Source organism: Mastigoproctus giganteus, chromosome 9 (assembly GCF_048544385.1).
Source record: "Mastigoproctus giganteus isolate SK-2022 chromosome 9, ASM4854438v1, whole genome shotgun sequence".
Taxonomy (NCBI): Eukaryota; Metazoa; Arthropoda; class Arachnida; order Uropygi; family Thelyphonidae; genus Mastigoproctus; species Mastigoproctus giganteus.
Genome location: NC_143583.1, coordinates 148,078,881 through 148,099,188, shown reverse-complemented (window position 1 = coordinate 148,099,188; position 20,308 = coordinate 148,078,881). Strand labels below are relative to the sequence as shown.

The window sequence follows — 20,308 nt, the reverse complement described above, 5'->3', positions numbered from 1 at the left end:
TGTTGGATTAGGACTAATTGTTTTCTTCGAATCCATGAGTGATAAAGTTTAGTCATTCACTTTCGTGAACCAAATTTTTCACGACATAATTTGTTCTCTTCCTTTATGCTCTAGATTCAGTAATACAGTAATATTGGCCCGAAACTGTGCGATTTACTATTGTTATCAGTTTTTATGGTAAAATGTCAACAGAAAGAAACACCACTGAAATGGGCAGAAAATCAGGAAGAATGAGATATAATCAAACTGATATTACTGTATTAAGGAGCTTGAGAGATTTAGTAGCAAAAAAAAAAAAAAAAAAAAAAAAGTCACAACAAACAAAACAAAAAACAATCGAACATTATTTTAAAAAATTACTTTAAATTTTTTTCCACATAAAATTTGCAATAAAATACCTATCTGAATATACATACATATGTAAATGTACGAATTTTTATGAATAAGTTATTATTATTATTTTTTTTAATAAAATAAATTCATTTCTTTCATGCTACTTAAAGTCTTTTTCTTTCACCTTTATACAATATAACATAATTTATATAATTTTACCTTTTCGATTATCCAGAAGAGGTCTGACATTAATTGTTCTGGATAACTGACAAGCCAAATGAAAAATAATTTGGCTTAGATTTTTCTAACCTCTTCCAAACATTGATTCAGTAGAATAAGTACAGGCATGAGCATAAAACGTTACATCGTTCATAACAACAGATCAAGCTGTTTGATTTTAAAATGGTTCTGATTTTCTTCAGAGATATTTCACATAAAACATCTTTTGTGCGTATAGGTAGGGCTGTACTTATAAACAGGTGCTAGCGTCGGGCCTCACGAGGCCTCTGTAATCTCAAATTTTTAAACCAATTTCTTTTTTTAATGCCCTGATCTAAACTAGGGCCCACTTGTAAACAGAGACAGGTAAAATTTACTTAAAGTGTGGATGACTCATTTCTCCGAAAGAACATTCATTTCCAGAATAAAGGAAATTCACTCTCTCCTAATTCTCTAATAGAGTGTAACAGCAGAACAGGTTGACCATGGCATATTATCCATGTTGGGAATATGCCTTAATCATTTCCACTGGCTATGAACACAAGAAAGCAGTTGATCAACATGACTTCTTGGTACAGTATATGGGAGAGGCAGTTGTATGGCAGAGAGACCACCACAAAACTGTGAAATGTTAATCCTTTTAGCTCTTATTCATGCTTTCTACAGCAGCAGCTCTATTGCTTAAAGGCCAGAGGTGCAAACAATGCCTTACCCACTCTCGAAATCCATTCATTATGTGGAAATCTTATTTGTTCAACAGAAACTATTTTAATTGGACCACCCATGGATTTGAGAATCTATATAAACTGAGACATGAAAATTTTAACATTTAGTTTAATTGTTGATGTGCCAAGTTAAAGTGTGATACACAGGAGTGCACATGCTGAACTAAATATAGGTATGTATCTATCTCTCTGAAAGTACAGTTGATTCTGTTTAACAGAAAATTTAAATATCATATCTATGTAATGTTTTGTTACCTATTGTGGCATATGTTTCCCTTATTGAAAGTTTTTTGTTTTCTTGCTCTTAAAATATGAATTGATTCAAGTGTTAATTTTTTTATATTGAATCAATATCATTATCAATTATATTACTCTTAAGCTATGTTACTATAATCTCATTTGAATTAAAAATTTGAAATTGTCAATAAACAACAATTAAACGAAGCAGTAATTAAAACAATGATATATTAATATTTAAAAAGGCATTAATCATAATAGCAACAACTATGGCAAAGAAAAAAATTTTTCATATATTAAGTATATGTATAATATTATTAATGATGGACTTAGATGGACATTTTTGAATGTTGAAATAGTTCTGAAAATTTTTTTCACAATGCCTGTGACAAACGCAAGTGGTGAACGGTCTTTTTCGTCAGATCACATTAATGCTATGTGTGTTTATTTTAAGAGATGTTTGATTTTGGGTCATACTGACATTAAACCAATGAAACAAATTCAGTCTTAAGAAAATTATTGGAGTGCACGTGCTGAAGTAAATTGCAAATTTACTGAAATATTTTAAAAACAATTATTGCTTTTGAGTAAACTTGGTTTAGGATTTAGGAGTAGTAATAACAAAATTTATACGGAATGTAGTGGTAATTACTTAAGTTGCCTAGAATATTTGAGTAAATTTGATAATTTTTTAAGAAATCATCGAGATGTATGCTAATTGCAGACCCAGAAAAACCAATTACCTTTCACATAAAACCTGTGATGAATTTATAGACTTGATGGCAGAAAAAGTTGAAAAGGTGATGGTTTCTGAAATTCAAGAAGAAAATATTTTTCTATTATTGTTGATTCAACCCCTAATATTAGTCATGTTGATCAATTAGTGTTTATCATAAGATACATGTCACAAAATGGTATCGTCAAAGAACAATTTTTAGGTTTCCTTCCTATAGAACATCACAATGCTGAATATATAGAAAAAACTATTTTAAAAAGATTAGGAGGTTTATCAATTAATATTACAAACTGCAGAGGACAAAGTTAAGGTAATGCTTCAAATATGGCAGGAAAGTATTCAGGAGCCCAAGCCAGATTGAAGCACCATAGTTCTACTGCATTTTATGTACCATGTACTAGTCACTCTCTAAATTTAATTAGAACTAATGCAGCTGAATCTTGTTCTACTGCAGCACATTTTTTTTTTCTGCCGACCCAAGGAGATGGAGATGAAATTTATGTCTTAAATCAATATTTTGGAAGAAATTCGATAACACTGAAAAATTTAAGTGATACAAGATGGTCTGCTAGGGCTGATGCTGTCTCAGCCGTTTGAAATGGTTATAAATTAACAAAAGAAGCCTTAATTAATTTATCAAGTGAACATGAAAGATCCGTAGTGCATCTAGAATGTACTAAATTAATAAAAAATTGAGTATGAAACTGCATTACTTACTCTCCTCTGGGATTAAATAGCTTAAATAAAACAAGTAAATCGTTACAAGGTCCTACAATAAATTTACTGCATGGTTCTGATCTTTTGAAATCATTACATATTTTTGCAAATTAGAAATGATTTTAATATTATTGAAAGAGAAGGTAAATTATTAGCTGAAGAATGGCAATACAAAGATAAAAAAATCAAATTAAATAAAGAAAAACTGTGCGACGAAACAAGAGATGAAGAAGTAATTTTAGAAGAGAAAGAAATGTTTTTTTATCAATATATTCAATGTTGTTTGTGATAGATTAATTGTTGAAATAAATACACTAACAGAAGTATATACCAATATTTTAGATACTTTTAAAATATTTACAAATCTTGATTTAGATGAAACTGAATTCAACACTAATATCAATAAATTAATAAGTATATATAAAAATGACTTGGAAAAGTTCAAAGATGAAGTTACCCAATTTTTACTGTTTATTAAAGAAGAAAATAATATGAATGAAATGTATAATATCATTAATAATGGATTAAGACCTACATTTCCTGATGTTGAAACAATATTAAAAATATTTTTAACAATGCCGGGCCGGTTAGTAACGCAAGCGGGAAATGGTCATTTACTATTCTCAAACAATTAAAAAATCTATTTGAGAAATAGTTCAATTCAAGATAAAATGAGCAATTTGTCATTGTTATTTATTGAATCTGAACTAGTAAATGGCATTAATTACAAGGATTTAATAGATATTTTTGCTAAAGTAAAGCCAAGGAAAAAATATTTATGCAAATAAATTGCATGTACTCATAATTTAGCTATTGGATTGCTATTTTTATCTATTGCTATTTTTTGCTATTTGACCAACCTGATCCGCATTCATCCATTTCGACATCCTCCTCCTGCAATATTTACTTAATGGTATGTATGCCTTCATAGCTTCTGTGATTTTTGCTTTAACAGTATTCCATAATTCAATTGTATTCGCCCTCACTCTGCAATCCACCCAATTAATAGATACCGTATAGTGCCTTAAACTGTCAAAATCTTCTCTTTTGAAATTAAAACCCAGTGCCTTTCAATTTTAACTACTGCAACATTTTTCTTCATCTCCATATGACAACTGCATGATCACTATCTGCCAGTGGTTCCTGTATTTTAAGTCCTGTGATGTCATCTAATTTGTGAATAATAATAAGGTCAAAAATATTATCACCCGGTATTTTCTCTAACATGCTGGTACAAATAATAATCATCTAATTTACTTAAATTTTTTTTCCACAAGGTGAGTTTCCCCTCCCACTTATTCCAATCAATCTGAGGCAGACTGAAGTCACCAATAATAAGACATTCACATTTGCTTGCCTATTCCATCTGCGTGTAGGCACTCTCGTCATACTCTTCACAATCTTCTGGTCTTTAGATTACTGCCACTCTCATTATACCTTTGCTTCCAACTAATTCACACCACACAGATTCTCTGCTGGCAGACATAACTTCAGCCCCAGAAAAAGCACTTTTCATGCTCAGGCTGCTTTTGATAAGAAGCATGACTCCACCACCCCTTCTATTTTCCCTAAATTCTTTATACAGGCACTCCTCAACTTATGTACTTCATCATTTTTTTTTTCATGTATGTAAGTCCAACTTCGGTCTTGCAAATACAAAATACATGTACAGTACAGAACAACGCACTGAGATTATAACCCCCAACAAACTTCATCATGTACAGAATTTTACAATTTGTAACCAAGTTAAATGAGGCTGAAAAAACATACAATGAATAATAATGTGGAGTACAGCATTTATTCAAAACTAATTTTTAATCTAAATACGATACATAATTTAATTTAATCTATGATCAAATCACTTTACAATGGACTCTCCAAAATAAAATACCATTCACTATACAATATGTAGTAAGCGCGGGTAATTGTGATCACGTTTGCGAACTGAATTTTAATTGTATTAAATAGCTATTCTAATTCTATTTAAATGGCTATGCTAAAATAGGAGAAATATTATCCACAGGCTATAAAAGTAAAGATATAGAGCACAAATTTACACTTTACTTCCTCCAATTAACAAAATTAAATGATGCATGAAGATTGGAAGAATATTTCCCAAGGTTAGCAAAATAAAAATTAATTTATGCTTACTTAATAGTGTAACTAATTGATATTTCTGTTCACTGACTTTTTTTTTTTTTTTTTTGGTCGTAAAATTTAAAACAGTAAGAAAATAAGCAATCAATAACAAAGAACACGGAATGCACAAATTACAACTAACATGATATGCGCAAGTGAGATACAGAGTACAACTTTACAAAGTTCAAAAAATAGGAAGGAAGAGAAGATTCTGAAAATTTATTTGTTTTTTATATGATTGAAGATTTCAGTGAAGGGGAAGCACATTTCACCATAATAACATAAAATTCCACAGAATTCCAGCTATCGGTATCATCACAAATGCAATAAGATCGAGTTTACTACCCGTTTTTAATAGACTGCACTAACAGAAAAGCCCAATAAACCGGAAACTACTAATTTTTTTATGGTAGTGACCTCAGAAATCTGCTTTAGAAAAATATCACAAAGGTGTTCAAAATTGATTCTTATAACCAAACACAGCAACAGTACATATCTTTGTAAGTGTCTGCAAGTTGTATGCAAGTTGCTTGTACATAAGTAGAGGAGTGCCTGTATATATCCTAGTGGAAACCATTATTCCTAATTTCCAGGTGGCACAACATTTCTGTTAGCCCTATAATATCAGAATTATTTGTCCTAACCAGGAGTTCAAATTCAACCATTTTATTGATAACACCCCCTGACATTACTGCAGACACAGTTACAACCAAGTACATTAAACCTTCAATTTAACAGACTAATAGGGGAGAAGGGGTGTCTGTTAATGCCAAAAGTCCGTTAAATCGAATGTAACCTGTGGGGGGACATTTTTTACCGTTCTTAATGTAAAAAAAAAAAGCTTTAATACAATATATAGTACTGTGCAATATAAAATTATTAAATTATAATAAAGAATATGTAATATTCTGTTGTAAATATAAAATGTTGTAATTTGGCCTTTGATTTACGGATATCAGAAACAGTTTGTTTTTTTAAGCTGTAAATTTCACAAATACATGTTACTGAGAAGCCTTGTTCTAATTTCTCAATTAGCTCTAATTTCTGAGACACATTTAAGTTCACATGCTTTCTTTTAACTCCTCTATCACTTGATGCCATTTTAAATTGTAAGGATTGAAAAATTATTTAATAAATAAAGTCACAATTCAGAAATCACAGAAACACTCTGTATACAACCTGACCGCACGATAGCTTGAGGCAGACTGAGACCGAAACAAAGCCAGTCGGTAGACCTGCAGTTTAGTGTCTCGAGTCACGTTCAGCTCACAAGTCTCCGCCTCCTCTTATCTGGGAAAACAACTATTTGAACACGTTTTCAAAAAGAATAAAAAACAATTTCCTGAATTTGATTATAAAAATAAAAGTAGGTAATTATCAAAACAATAATGGAAAAAAGTAATTATTATTAATTTTTAATTAATAATAACACTGGTTGAGATTAATATGTACATTACTGTACCCTGACATATCCCTTGTACCCTGACATATCCCTTGAAGTTATTTAGGTTAGTTATCCTATCTTTATCATCCTGCTCATTTGAAACATTGCTACCCTCAGAATGTCTTGCAAACATCAGCTGTTGTGGCAACAAACAAGAATTCTTGAAGTGAGTGCAAGCATTACTTTTCCCCACATCATCAGATAAATGCAGATCTATATTACCCTTCTCCCTCCTAACTAGCAGTTTCTCTGAATCCTTAAGATATCCTCAATGATACTGGCAAAAATCCTTGCACAACCTTTATTCAAATGAATACCATCTCTACCAAATAGATTCCTTCTACCTGAAAGTGTACAAATGTGAGCTACAATAATAAAATTTCCCCCTTGAGTCTTGCCGATTCCCTCAAATCCTGAATTAATCCACAAGGCTTTCAAACATATAATCTCACGGATCATGTCTGGGCAGGATTGCAGACACATACATATTCTGACCTAACTCGTAGCATTTTTTCAGCATGGTCCTATATTTAACCAACAAATGGTCAGGTTGTGTTCATTTAATATCATTAGTCCCCACATGAATAATAATATTCTCTTTACCTCCCTTAAAATCTGATTATCTGTTGGTAACATCATCAATTGTTGCTCCCAGCAAACACACCCTGGTTCTGATCCACCTATCTTTATTAAAAAAAATATTACCCATCTTCCCCACAATCAAGTCTTCCAATAAAACTAGATCACCTTCAATTAGCAAATCCAATTAGCAAATGCCATTGGAGGTAAAGTTCTGGACATCGTTTAGGTGATGCATTTCAGAACATCATAAGCCAAACAAAACACAGAAATCCATTTTGGTGTTTTCATGCTTTTATTTTGTTTCTTTTATTCATTCCATTCATTCATATTTATATTCATTCATGTTTTTATTGATTCATTCATTTGTTTTTATTCTTTCATTCCATTCATTCTAGGTTTTATTTATTCATTATTTTTATTTATTTTTTTATTTTATTTATTTTATATTTCATGTTTTATTTATTTTATTTAATGAATGAATAATCGTTCATTCATTCCATCCGTTCATGGTGTTATTTATTCATTCATTCACGTTTTTACTCATTCACGTTTTTATTCTTTCATTCATTCATGTTTTTAGTTTTTTATTCTTCATGTTTTTAGTTTTCACTGATTCATGCTTTTATTCATTCATGGTTTCTGTTTTTTTTAATTAGTTTCTTTTAAAAAAATTATGAATCTTTTTGAACTGATATTTGTTATATTTGCTAATTGCTTTTATTTTGTATTTGTTCTAGATGTGAAAATTTCTTTTAAAAAATGTATTTTAAATTCAGTAGTAACAATGTTATTTAAAAAAAAAAAAAAATCCAGTAGAGTTACATAAATTTCTCTAGCATACATAACCAGAAAAAAAATTGAAAGTATCACAAAAAATATATATGTGAAAGAAAATGAATTGTTAATGTATGCAAGTGTGTTACAATTCAGGTGCATTAGCAACCAGTTACAATTCATGATTTAAAAAAAAAAAAAAAAAAAAAAAAGCAAAAAGCAAAAAATTTTAAGCATGAACTGAGAATGTTTTATCTCTGTGCATCTGCCATATTGCCCATTTGTTCCTCAATCAGTGCACAGCAACAAACATATCATCCAGTGCTGAAGGTACAATATATGGTACATGAATAGCCAATGTGATATATATGAAAGAAAGAGTAGGCAGGTGGATAGACAGGTAGACAGACAAACTGACAAATGGATATGAGAACAATAGAAACTTTATGTGCAGCTGCTATGGCCCCAAGTGCCAAGCGATAGTGACAAGCAATTTTCTTCCTGTGATTATAGAGTGCTCTCCAAAGTGATATAGTTTTGTTTATTTTCTAGTGCGGCTGTTATTTTATTTACTTGAAGTGGTTCTGCACTTAAAAAGTCAAAAGTAAGAACCCAGAAAGGCAATTCGCCTTTCTTTTCTTATTCTTTATATATATCACTAACCAACTCTACTAACTTAAACAACCACTTGGTCACTGGTTGCACTGCTCCTGCCTCCACGTGGAAGGGCCAGTAACATGGGAGATAAACCAACCCTTGGGGCTAAAAGGAGCAAGGATGGAAACAAATGAATTTCTACATTTAGAGCCAAAGAGCTCTCAATAAAGTGACAAATACGATACTGACCGTGACTTCTCTCTCTCTCTCTCTCGAAGAGAATGAAAAAGGACACTGACAGACAGGAATCACCAGCTTTCCTAATAATACATTCTCTGCTCTGTCAACACAACCTGTGATCATTCAGAGATGCCTCGAACATGCCGCAGGTTCACCAAAAATGGTGAAACGTCTCCAATCTGGAGATTTATTAATAGAGACCACCAATTCTCGACACTGAACTATTATTACGTCTGTGATATCCTTGAGTGGAATCCCAGTTCAAATCACACCACATACCACCCTCAAGACCACCAATTCTCGACACTGAACTATTATTACGTCTGTGATATCCTTGAGTGGAATCCCAGTTCAAATCACACCACATACCACCCTCAATTCTTCAAAGGGAATGATCACTGAATGGGATTTATTGAATGTCCCTGAAGATCAAATAGTTCAGTAACTTAAGAACAAAAAGTCACTCGGGCAAAAAGGATCATGATCCAAAAAGATGGCAGTTTAGTCCCTACCCAGAGTATAATTTTAATCAGTTCTCCAAACCTGCCAGCTTCAGTCAAGGCAGAAAATTTAAACTGTCACATTTGGCCATATATCCTGAACCCCTAAGATGTTTTAAATGCCAGAAATTCGGCCATTCCCAGACAGCATGCCATAGAGATGCAACATGTGCAAACGCTGGGTGTAAAACTCATAGATAAACAGAATGTAAGACATCAACCCCACAGTGTCCAAATTGCAAGGGCAACCATCCAGCATATTCCACAGACTGCGACTTCTGGAAGTTGGGGGGGAAAAATTACAAAGGTATAAAATTGAAAATAAAGTTTCCTACCAAGAGGCAAGAAAACAAGTAAAATTAAGGATGCCAAAATGCACCTATGCTTTTGCTACTTAGTCATCAAGCAGCAGCATGTCAGATAGAAGTGTCCATCCCTCCAGACACATCAATCTCAGAATGGGCTAGATCAGTCCTCTGGTCCAGCATCCATCTCCACCAAATATAGTAGACCAATGCAATAATACCCCATTAACAGTTCCATCCCAGAGAGTTCCCCAATGTCAAGCAGTGGATAATTTGCAGAAATCTGATCCTGTTGAGGTGAAGCAATCTCACCTATCAAGCGTGGACACAAATGATACCACCAACTCAGAAGATCTGCTTGAAATACATGCAGATGATGATATGAAAGAAGGCAATGACTTGAGACGCCCAAATTTTTCAAGAAAAGAAAAAATCAAAACCCGACAGATATAAACAAGCCACTCTCAAAAAGCAGACAGACTCCTCTTCTGCTCGCAAAACCAAATGGAACAAATCATACAATGGAATTGCAGAGATTTTCTCAGCAATATTGATGATATCTATGAACTAATTCACTGTTACAATCCTGCTGCCATATGCTTACAAGAAATGAATTTAACAACAAAAATATCCATTTCAGTCAAAAACTATACTATCTTCAGAAAAGATCGATCTGAAACTAACAGCCCCCATGGAGGAGTAGCTATACTAGTGGAATCATGAGTCCCCTCCAGACACATTCCGTTGCAAACACCATTAGAAGCTGTTGCTACCTGTATAGTAATCGGTATCACATTGACAGTGGTCTCGATACATCTTCCACCAAACCGTCAATGCACAATTCTGGATCTGGAAAATCTTATCTCTCAGTTACTGTCTCATATCTGTCTATTAGGAGATTTTAATGGACATCATTCATTGTGGGGGTTCTCTGGTCTCAGATGGACATGGTGAGCTTATTGAAATGCTACTTGACAGAGAATTTGACACTATTGAACACTGGCTTACCTAGTTACATCCATTTTCCTACTGAGTCAACCACTTCAATAGATCTTCCAATCTGCTCTCCGATCCTCTTCCCAACTATAGAATGGGCAGTACACACAACAATCCTCTAAACAGTGACCATTATCTGCTGATTTGTAGCATTCAAACCACCCAGTCCAAACAAACAGAAACAAAAAAGAAATGGAAATTTTGGACAAAATTTACCAATCATGTATCTTTTGAAGAGAATATCATTGAGTCTTCTGCTATGGACACTGCCACTGATCATATCAAAATGCAGATAGTAACAGCTGCAACAGCTGCCATCCCACAGTCTTAAATAAGAAACCATCGGTATACCAATCACTGATGGAATGGTGATTGTAACAGAGCAAAAAGAGAAAAAAATGCAGCATGGAACACCTTCCACAAATATCCCACCACTGCCAACCTTATTAACTTCAAGAGACTGAGAGCCAAAGCTCGTTACATCCGGCAAAAGGCCAAAAAAGATTCATGGATAAAATTTGCCTCATCAATCAACAAAGATACTGATACCAAAATAATCATGGGAAAAAATAAAAGAAGCAAAGCAGGAAATATCATACAAAGGGTACTAGGAAAGTTTTGCAATACAGCTTTGTTTATTTAATTTTTTCAAAGTAATTTCCTCTACATTCAATACACCTCTCCATCCTCCGAAACCAATCTTTAAACCAGTTCTGCCAAGTTTCACTAGGGAGTAAAGCACACTCGTTGTCCCAAGCCCGTAGAAGGTCCTCATCACTGGAAAACCGCCTCCCTTTTAGCTTCATTTTCACATGCGGGAACAGTGCAAAGTCGCAGGGAGCAAGGTCTGGACTGTAGGGAGGGTGCTCGAGAAGTTTCAGTCCTGTCGTGGTCAAATATTTGGTGCAGGCTTTGGCGCAGTGAGCTGGAGCATTTTCGTGATGGAGGTACCAGGTGTCCATCTTTGGCCGCAGGTTCTTCATAGATCCAATGACTTTAGGCAGGCATTGTTCAGTATACCACTTAGCTGTGACTGTCTTCTGCGTGTCCAAAACGACACGTTCCACAATTCCACTCGATTTGAAAAATACAGCTATCATTTTCTTCTTTACAGATCGGGATTTTCTGACAATTACGGGTGTGTCGTCATCATCAAAGACCCAAACTTTGTTTTGAGCCTTGGTCGGCAGATCGTAATAGTACAGCCAAGTCTCGTCACCTGTCACGATGTTGTTCACATACCGAGATTGTCCCTTATCAAACTTTTTTAACATCTCCCGGCACCAAGTCACACGTCGTGTCATCTGCTCTTCAGTCAGTTGATGCGGCACCCAGAGAGAACAAAGTTTCTTCACGTGCAAATGATCTTGCAGAATCGAACGAATTGCTGGTGCATTTAGGCCCAAAGTGTCCTCTATCTGTTGGTAGGTCACTCGCCTGTTTTCGTCAAGCATTTTCCTCACAGCAGTAACGTTTTCCTCCGTAACTGACGTTCATGGCCTTCCCGGCCTCTCAGAGTGAAATTTCCCCTTTGGAATTCTCTATACCACCTGAATATCGTTGTACGATGTGGACAATCATCATCTAGTGCAAGAGTCATTTCTTCTAAGCACTGGTCTATGGTTAAACCACGCACGAAATTATACCGCAAAACTGTCCTTATCTCATTTCGTGACCACGATGCCATCGCAAGCACTTTACACTCTCACTACTAATGAATAACTGAGCCCATCGACTTGGCGCGGCGGCTACTATGCACGTATGAACATGTCTCAACATGCAGCAACAAGCAGCTTCCTGTGATTCATTGTTGCGTCATATTGCAAAACTTTCCTAGTACCCTTTGTATATCACCTTCTACTATTATTAACTGGAATGGGAAAGAGACTTCCTCTCCTGGGTAGATTGCCAATGCCTTAGGAACTGTGTTCTGTGAATTGTCTGCCTCAAGCACATATCAACCGTCTTTTCAAAAAATTAAAGCCGAAGCTGAGAAAAGGAAACTGAACTTCAAAGCTACATGTCCTTTACCCTATAACCAACCACTCACAATACCGGAACTGAAATAATCTATATATGCCTCAAGAAACAGTGCACCTGGTCCTGACGGAATTTACTATATAATGCTTCAACATTTCAATCAGAAATCACTATCGCCATTGCTAAAATTTTATAATCAGATATTTTCAGAACATACATGCCCCACTTCCTGACAACATTCTTATGTAATAGCTATACTGAAACCTGGAAAAAATTATTCGATTCCTCAGAATTATAGACCAATTTCTCTAACCAGCTGCTTGAGTAAGGCTTTGGAAAAAAAGGTTCACTGTCGACTCACCTGGTATCTTGAATCCCAAAACATAATCAGTAACAATCAGTTTGGTTTTCGAAAGAACAGATCTTCCTTAGAACTCATGACAAAAGCTGAATCAAACATAAGAAACACATTCATCAGAAATCAACATCTCGTCATGATATGCCTTGATATAAAGAAGGCTTTCAATATCACATGCCGATACGGCATGTGATATTGAAAAGTGATATATCTAAAGAAAGCTCTGAAAGGCAAGCATTTTGTGTCTGACATAACGATGCTTGCAGAGCCACAACGGAAGCACTTTGCAGTCGTTCAAAAAATGGCTTTCAAGAAGCATTTAATGCGAGGATATGGCGGTGGCAAAAGTGTGTAAAGTTCAAGGGAGAGTATTTCGAGAAGGAGAAATCCACAGAAGATTCAGATGATGAATTAAGATAAGATCTTGCACCACTCTGTGAATTAAATGATCACCCCTCATATTACTGATGCAAAATAATTTCTTGTTTTGATGATGATTACTATCATTTATCTGTTTATTCTTTTATTTATTTTACAAAACATATTACAACATACACATGATAAGTTTGAATTTTTGCATCTTAAAGGTTTCCTGAAATGAAAAATGGAAGTGACTGATAGTTTCATGTTTATATTTTAGGTCTATAATGTTTTTTATTTTAGCAGAATTAATAAAAGTTTTGATTTGTTGAAAACATGTAAAAAAAAAAAAAACATATAAGTAGGGTAAGTCCTCAACTTGCACAGGTTTGAGTTACACAGATATACAAGTTTTTTTTTCTTCTTTTTTTTTTATTATTATTCAAATAGTTTGTGTACTTCGACTTCTACAGTTATTAGTACAAAATTCACAGAGTTCATAAATTATAATACTGTACATTATAATATATGTTGTTTTGATACATTTTTATTGCACATATATATATATATTACATTTTGTGTTTATACTAAAATTGCTTACCATGCAATTTTCACATTTCATGAACAGTTAGTGATCATTAATTTAGAGCAGTGCACAATGCTATTATATGCTTAAAAGTGATTTATGTTAAGAAGAAAAGAGTACTTATGTAAATCAGAGAAAAGGGATCCAAACTTATCATGCACATATTATCATCAACATCAGCCATTTTCAATCCACGAAGGATGAAGGCCTATCCAGCAACTTTCCAGTTCCTTCTGTTTTGCGCAATGGCCATCCATTTACCACCCACAAACTCATGAATTTCATCTGTCCACTTTCGTCATTGTCTTCCAGGTTTTCTTCTCACTCCTCTTGGGTACCATTCTGTTATTCTATTAGTCCATCTGTCATCATGTCTATGAGCTACGTGTCCTGCCCAAGACCATTTTAGTTCTTTAGTTTTGATAAGAATGTCCTTTACTTGAGTTTGCTGCCTAATCCATGTGGTTCTCTTCTTATCTAACAATCTAATTCCCAATATAATTCGTTCCATTCTTCGTTGTGTCGTTCTCAGCTTCTCTTTCATTCTTTTGGTGAGTGCCCAAATTTCACTTCCATAAGTCATGGTAGGTAGTATACATTGGTTCATTATTTTTCGTTTCAAACAAATTGGGATATTGCTCCTCAGTATGTGACTATATTTCCTGAATGCTATCCATCCAAAATTTATTCTTCTCTTGACTTCCAGCCATTTATCATTATAACAGCTAATGACTTGTCCCAGATAAGTATATGACTCCACCTTTTCAATTACTGCTCGTTCAATCATTATATCCCTTTCTGTGGCATATTTGTTCATCATTACTTTTGTTTTAGCCATATTCATCTTTAGTCCAAAATCCTTACTAACTGTGCATAACTGATTAAGATTTTCCTCTAATTCTTTGGGATCATGGCTTATGATCACAATGTCATCTGCAAATCGTAAATGGTTTAGGTACTCTCCATTCACATTGACTCCTTTCTGCGACCAGTCTAATCTTCTGAAAGTTCCTCAAGGGCAGCAGTAAACAACTTTGGAGATATTGTCTTCTTGTTGAACTCCTTTCTCAATTTTATATTCTACTGACTTTGTGTAGTCTAATAAAGGAGGTAGCGTTCTCATATTTTTTCTTAAAAATCATAATATAACGGGTATATAAGCCTTGTCTTTCCAGTGCCCAAAACATTGCCTTATGCTGTATGGAGTCAAATACCTTTTCATAATCTACAAATGCCAGGCATAATGGTATTTTATATTCATTTGCTTTCTCCATTAGCTTGACATTACATGAAGGTGATCCATAGTTGAGAATCCTGTCCTAAAGCCTGCTTGATCTTTCGGTTGATTCTCATCAAGTATTCTTTCTAATCTGTTAGTAATGACCCTTGTGAACAACTTGTAGATGTGGGATAACAAGCTAATTGGTCTATAATTCCCAATTTTTGGGAATTATTGGGAATTTTGGGAATTATCTCCTTTCTTATGCAGCAAAACTATGATTGCATTATTCCACTCCTTAGGCATCACACCTTTTCTAATGCATTTTGTGAGGAGTCTTGTCAGTTTTTGTGCCATGTCTCTTTCTCCCAATTTTAACGACTTTACAGTAACTTCATCTTACTCCGGCACTTTCTGATTCTTCATTTTCTTCAACACATGTTCTACCTCATCAAGAAGGATATCGGTTATGTAGTAGTAGTAGTGGCATGTGATGCAAGAAAGCAAGTGTATGAGTTTATGCAGCATCAGCCAAAAAAAAAAAAAAAAAAAATCACACCATTCCCTCCAAATGCCTATCCAGTTCCTCCTTAAATTTATTTAACCTATCAACTTCCACAACGACAGATGGAAGTTTGTTCCAGCAATTAACCACCTGCTGGCTAAAGGCAAATTTCTGCACATCTATTCTACATCTGTCTTTTCTTAATTTGAATTTATGCTCTCTTAGGTTCATAATCTGAACAAGTGGAAGGATCCCATAAGAATTCAGCGTGCTCAACCCATTCAAGGCCTTATACACCTCAATCAGATCACCGTGCAGGTGCCTAGTTTCTAGACACTGCAATTTGCAGAACTTAAGCCTCTCTTGGTAAGAGGATCCCTTCATTCCCCTCACCAATCTTGTTGCCCTTCTCTGTACACGCTCAAGCAAATCTACACGCTCAAGCAAATCTAAAATGAGGCCTCCAGACCTGTACGTAGTACTCAAGACGTGGCCTAACCATTGCCTTATTTATACAGAGGGACAATCACCTCCTTTTCCCTGCTAGCAAAATTCCTATATATCATTGACAAAACCCCATGATGTGTTACTAATTTGCAATCCATCTTCCTCACTGCTGGCATCATTCCCTTACTCCTTGTATAATTTTCTATAGTAGTCTTCTGCTATTTGAATTATGCTTTCTCTGCTCTTTATAAGTACACCATCACTATTCTTCAATTTCAGTATCATTTGTCTTTCTGTATTACTGCTCATGGCTGCTGATTTAAGTCCTTTGTTTTCCCTTAATGCTCATTCTACTTTTCTTGTCTTGTGCATATTATAATGTACACCAACATCTGCAGAATCCAAGCCAAAAATGTTTGAATAATAAATACATATTAATTTTCTTATTATGTTTTTATATATGTGTTTTACACATACATATATACATGCGTACTGAATAAATTTTCATTTTCTTAGCATTCTGTTTTTATACGCACGCTTTAACTATCAACTGAAATGAACATGTATTATAAAATGTACCATTTTTAAGCATTGTTGGACTTACACTGTATTCAACTTAAGAGAAATCTTCAGAATGAATTACATGTGTAAGTTGGAACTACTATATTGTAATCCATTAGTAATAGGTCAAGCATTGGTGTACTTCAAGAAGAATTAAAAAAAAAAAAAAAACTTTTTTCAGAAATAAAACACAAAGTTGGGCACTTGTCAGATGACGTGCAACTGTTTCTGCTATGATCAGGTGCATGAGCACTTTGGGGTTAATGCTGAAAAATTCAAAAGATAGGTTATGTTATGTTAGTGGTGTGTACTCCAAGCAGCCTCACACTCCTCCTCATGCTTGAAGCCTTGTACAAATCAAGGCTACTAATGCATCAACTTTTAGCATTTAGAATATGGAAAGCATAAAAATAAAAAGATGTCTTGTTATCTATTTTATAAAACATAAAAACAGATATAATATCACTGACCTGTAAACAATCAATATTCTTATGTGAAGTGAGCTCAGATACAAGTTCAGCCACAACAGGACGACCTTTCAACTTATTTCTATCCATATTAAATAAGTGACACAATTCATTTCTTCCCATTGGTTCACTAGGCTGGAAAAAAATATACATGATATATTAATCATTAATTATAATAACAGTCTTATAATAAAGGTAGTTTCATTTTAAGTGCCATTGGGTTGGGTTGGGCACTTGAAATGAACTAACTTTCTAACTGGTCCATATCAGTTTGTACTTCAGTCTATCAATTTCACATATAGCAATGTGGTATAAAAGAATGTGGTGTGGTGATATGTCATATTATCAACAGGAAATTTACAGTATACTCTAGCATGATGAGTGGTCCAGGTTGGTACAACAATAGGAGAGCTCCAAAAATAGAAAATATAAATGAAATTTATTTTTTATTTTATTTTTTTTTATAGATGTTGAAACCTATACCACTCTGGTAGCAAGGAATAACTGGAGTGGGGAAACTGGAAAAGCTTGAAATGAAAAATTATGAACACAGTGAACAAAAAGTAAAGAAAATAAATGAAAAAAAAAAATGTTTTTTTTTTTACTGTTGAAACCCAAAATACTTGTTGAACAAGTATTTTGGGAGGAGGTGCTGGCAAGACTTTGCACAAAGGCACCTCATAGGCATGCAATGTTCCTGCTTCTCACCCCACTACCATATCAAAAGTTTCAACTGCTTTTTTCTATAATGAAGCACAATGTGGGTTGCAGACTGAATACTGCACTTCATTATAGAAGTTCAATGGGGATCACAGAGTGAACATCTGAACAAGGTATAAGCCAATTCAGCATCCAATCATGCTTCAACTCCAAATTCACTAATCTAACTTTTTTTCTGCGTCACTTATTTTCTCTACTTGAGAAAAATGGTCATATCTCCCATCTATGGTACTTTTATGGGACCACAATAAAAGTAAGAGCAAAATGCTGTAAATTATAAACTGAACAAAGTCTCTTCAACAAAATATGCAGAAAACACACTACATTCCCTAAATTCACTGTTTGCATTATAACCCACTAAAGATTTGCATTTTTGATACAGTCATACACCAATTTCTCAGAGAATACACCAAAATGTCTTATGATAAATTGCAATATACACCAAATTTTCTGAATGGTCTTACATCAAATTTATGTGATCCCTTTCTATTATAGTACATCTGTTGAGTGCACTTGCCAAACAGAACATTTTCAAGACAGTCTGCTTAGAGTGACATAACTATTGCTCTGAAACAAACTACCCCATGCAGTCTGTTTCATAGCAATAGACAACATTTCAAGTTTTAATACCACTTAAGAAGCATTTCCTGTGGTTGCCACTATGGAACTGCAGTCAGTATCAACCAAAATGGTTGAGATGTCAAAAAAATAAAACTGAGCTACATGTCACAAAATGAAGTCATTCAACAAATCCATTAAACATTTAATTCAAAACATGACAAAGCAACAATACAATAATCCATTTGCCACAGTTAAAAAAAAAAAAAAAAAAAAAAAAAAATGGGTAGAAAGCCAAAAGAAAGAACCACTCAAGTTTGCATTTCTGCACAGCCACTAGAAATCAACAAAAGGAAATAATGAAGAATTGTTCGATTTTGTCTCATGTAACTTATGATAGGCTATGCAAGAGATTAACTCTCTAACTTTCTATATGCAAAATATATAGAAATTAAAAAAAAATAAAGTTCATCTAAAATACACAAAATAATACAAGTGTAGCCTTTGACAACTAAAATTGTCAATAACTCAGATTATTTTTCAGGTTACAGTAAACACGAGCCTCACAAATTCCAACCACACAAAAATGCACTGTTACCACCTCACACATGTCCAAATGGACATGTGTGAGGTGGTAACAGTGCATTTTTGTACTGGCTAACGGGGCTCTGAAGAAGCTGTGACAGGCCCAGCAACCCAAGAGTGGATAAAAAGTCCAAAAAAAAAAAAAAACTAGAAGAGTCAAAGCTGGAATAAAAATAATGAAAAACGGCATAGCTTGGACACTATATTGCAAATTTAGCAGGCAAGATGGAGGAGTTAACTAATATGATGAAGGAAAAGAAATTGGACATTTTGGGTTTGAGTGAGACTAAGTGGAAGAAAGAGGGAAAGAAGTGTATGAGAGAAGGATTTACATTATATTGGAAAGGTGCAGAAGGCAAATCCAGGAATAGAGTAGATATAATTGTAAGCAAGGAGATAAATGCAAGAATTAAAGAAGTGGAAGTAATTAGCGAACAAATAATGAGACTCACCTTTGAATGTGAAGGGACAAATTTGACTCTAGTGCAAGTTTATCCTCCCCAACAAGGAGCAGAAGACAACGAGAAGATTCGGATTTCAGGAGCAGTTGGAAAGAGTCATCCTAGGAAAGAGTGTGGTAATTATGAGAAATTTAACTGCACAGGTAAGAAGAGAAAGAATAGGGTTGGAGAGTGTTATTGGAACTTATGGATATGCACAAAGAAATGAAGAAGGCCAAAGGCTGGTAGATCTGTGCTTGCAAGATAGATTAAAAACAAGTAATACTTGATTTGAAAAGAAGCTAAGCCATAAGATAACAAGATACAGCTGGAATGGAAGATGTGAAACAGTAATAGATTATTTTATAATCGACAGAATATGGAGTAGGAAGGTGATTGATGTAAAGGTTGTACCCTCAGTAAGTATGGACAGTAATCACAGACTGTTGGTGGCCAAATTTAAGATAAGAGTTGAAAATAAAAATAAAAAGAGTAGAACTGGACAAAAGATAAAGATCTGAAAACTGCAGAATAAAGAGATAAGAGAGGAGTTTGAAGAGAAGATCAAAGAGAGAGTACCAAGTACAAAAACAGATGTCAACGAGGAATAGGAAAAATTTAAGAAGGTAATAGTACAAACTGCTGTACTGAACAAAAGATAAAGATCTGAAAATTGCAGAACCAAGAGATAAGAGAGGAATTTGAAGAAAAGGTCAAAGAGAGAGTACCAAGTACAAAAACAGAAGATGTCAATGAGGAACATGAAAAATTTATGAAGGTAATAGTACAAACTGTTGTACAGGTGTGTGGGAGAACTGGAGGAATCAGAAAAGAAAGAGAGAGACATTGGTGGAATGAAAGAGTTAAAAGAGCAGTAAAACTGAAGAATGATGCTTTCAGGAAATTTATGAAAACAAAATTGGAAGAGGACAGAAAGGCATATAATGAGAAGAAAAAAGAAGCAAAGAGAATTATAAA

General features: G+C 34.2%; 1 protein-coding gene across 1 annotated transcript in view; it reads right to left on the bottom strand.

Annotated features, from left to right (window-relative positions):
- LOC150080812 (centrosomal protein 43-like) overlaps positions 1–20,308 on the bottom strand; it is a 203,490-nt gene that overhangs the window by 124,229 nt on the left and 58,953 nt on the right. Inside the window, exon 3 of the mRNA XM_090381485.1 lies at positions 17,031–17,162. Within this exon, the coding sequence (XP_090237611.1) occupies positions 17,031–17,162 (132 nt within the window). The remainder of the gene's footprint in view (positions 1–17,030; positions 17,163–20,308) is intronic.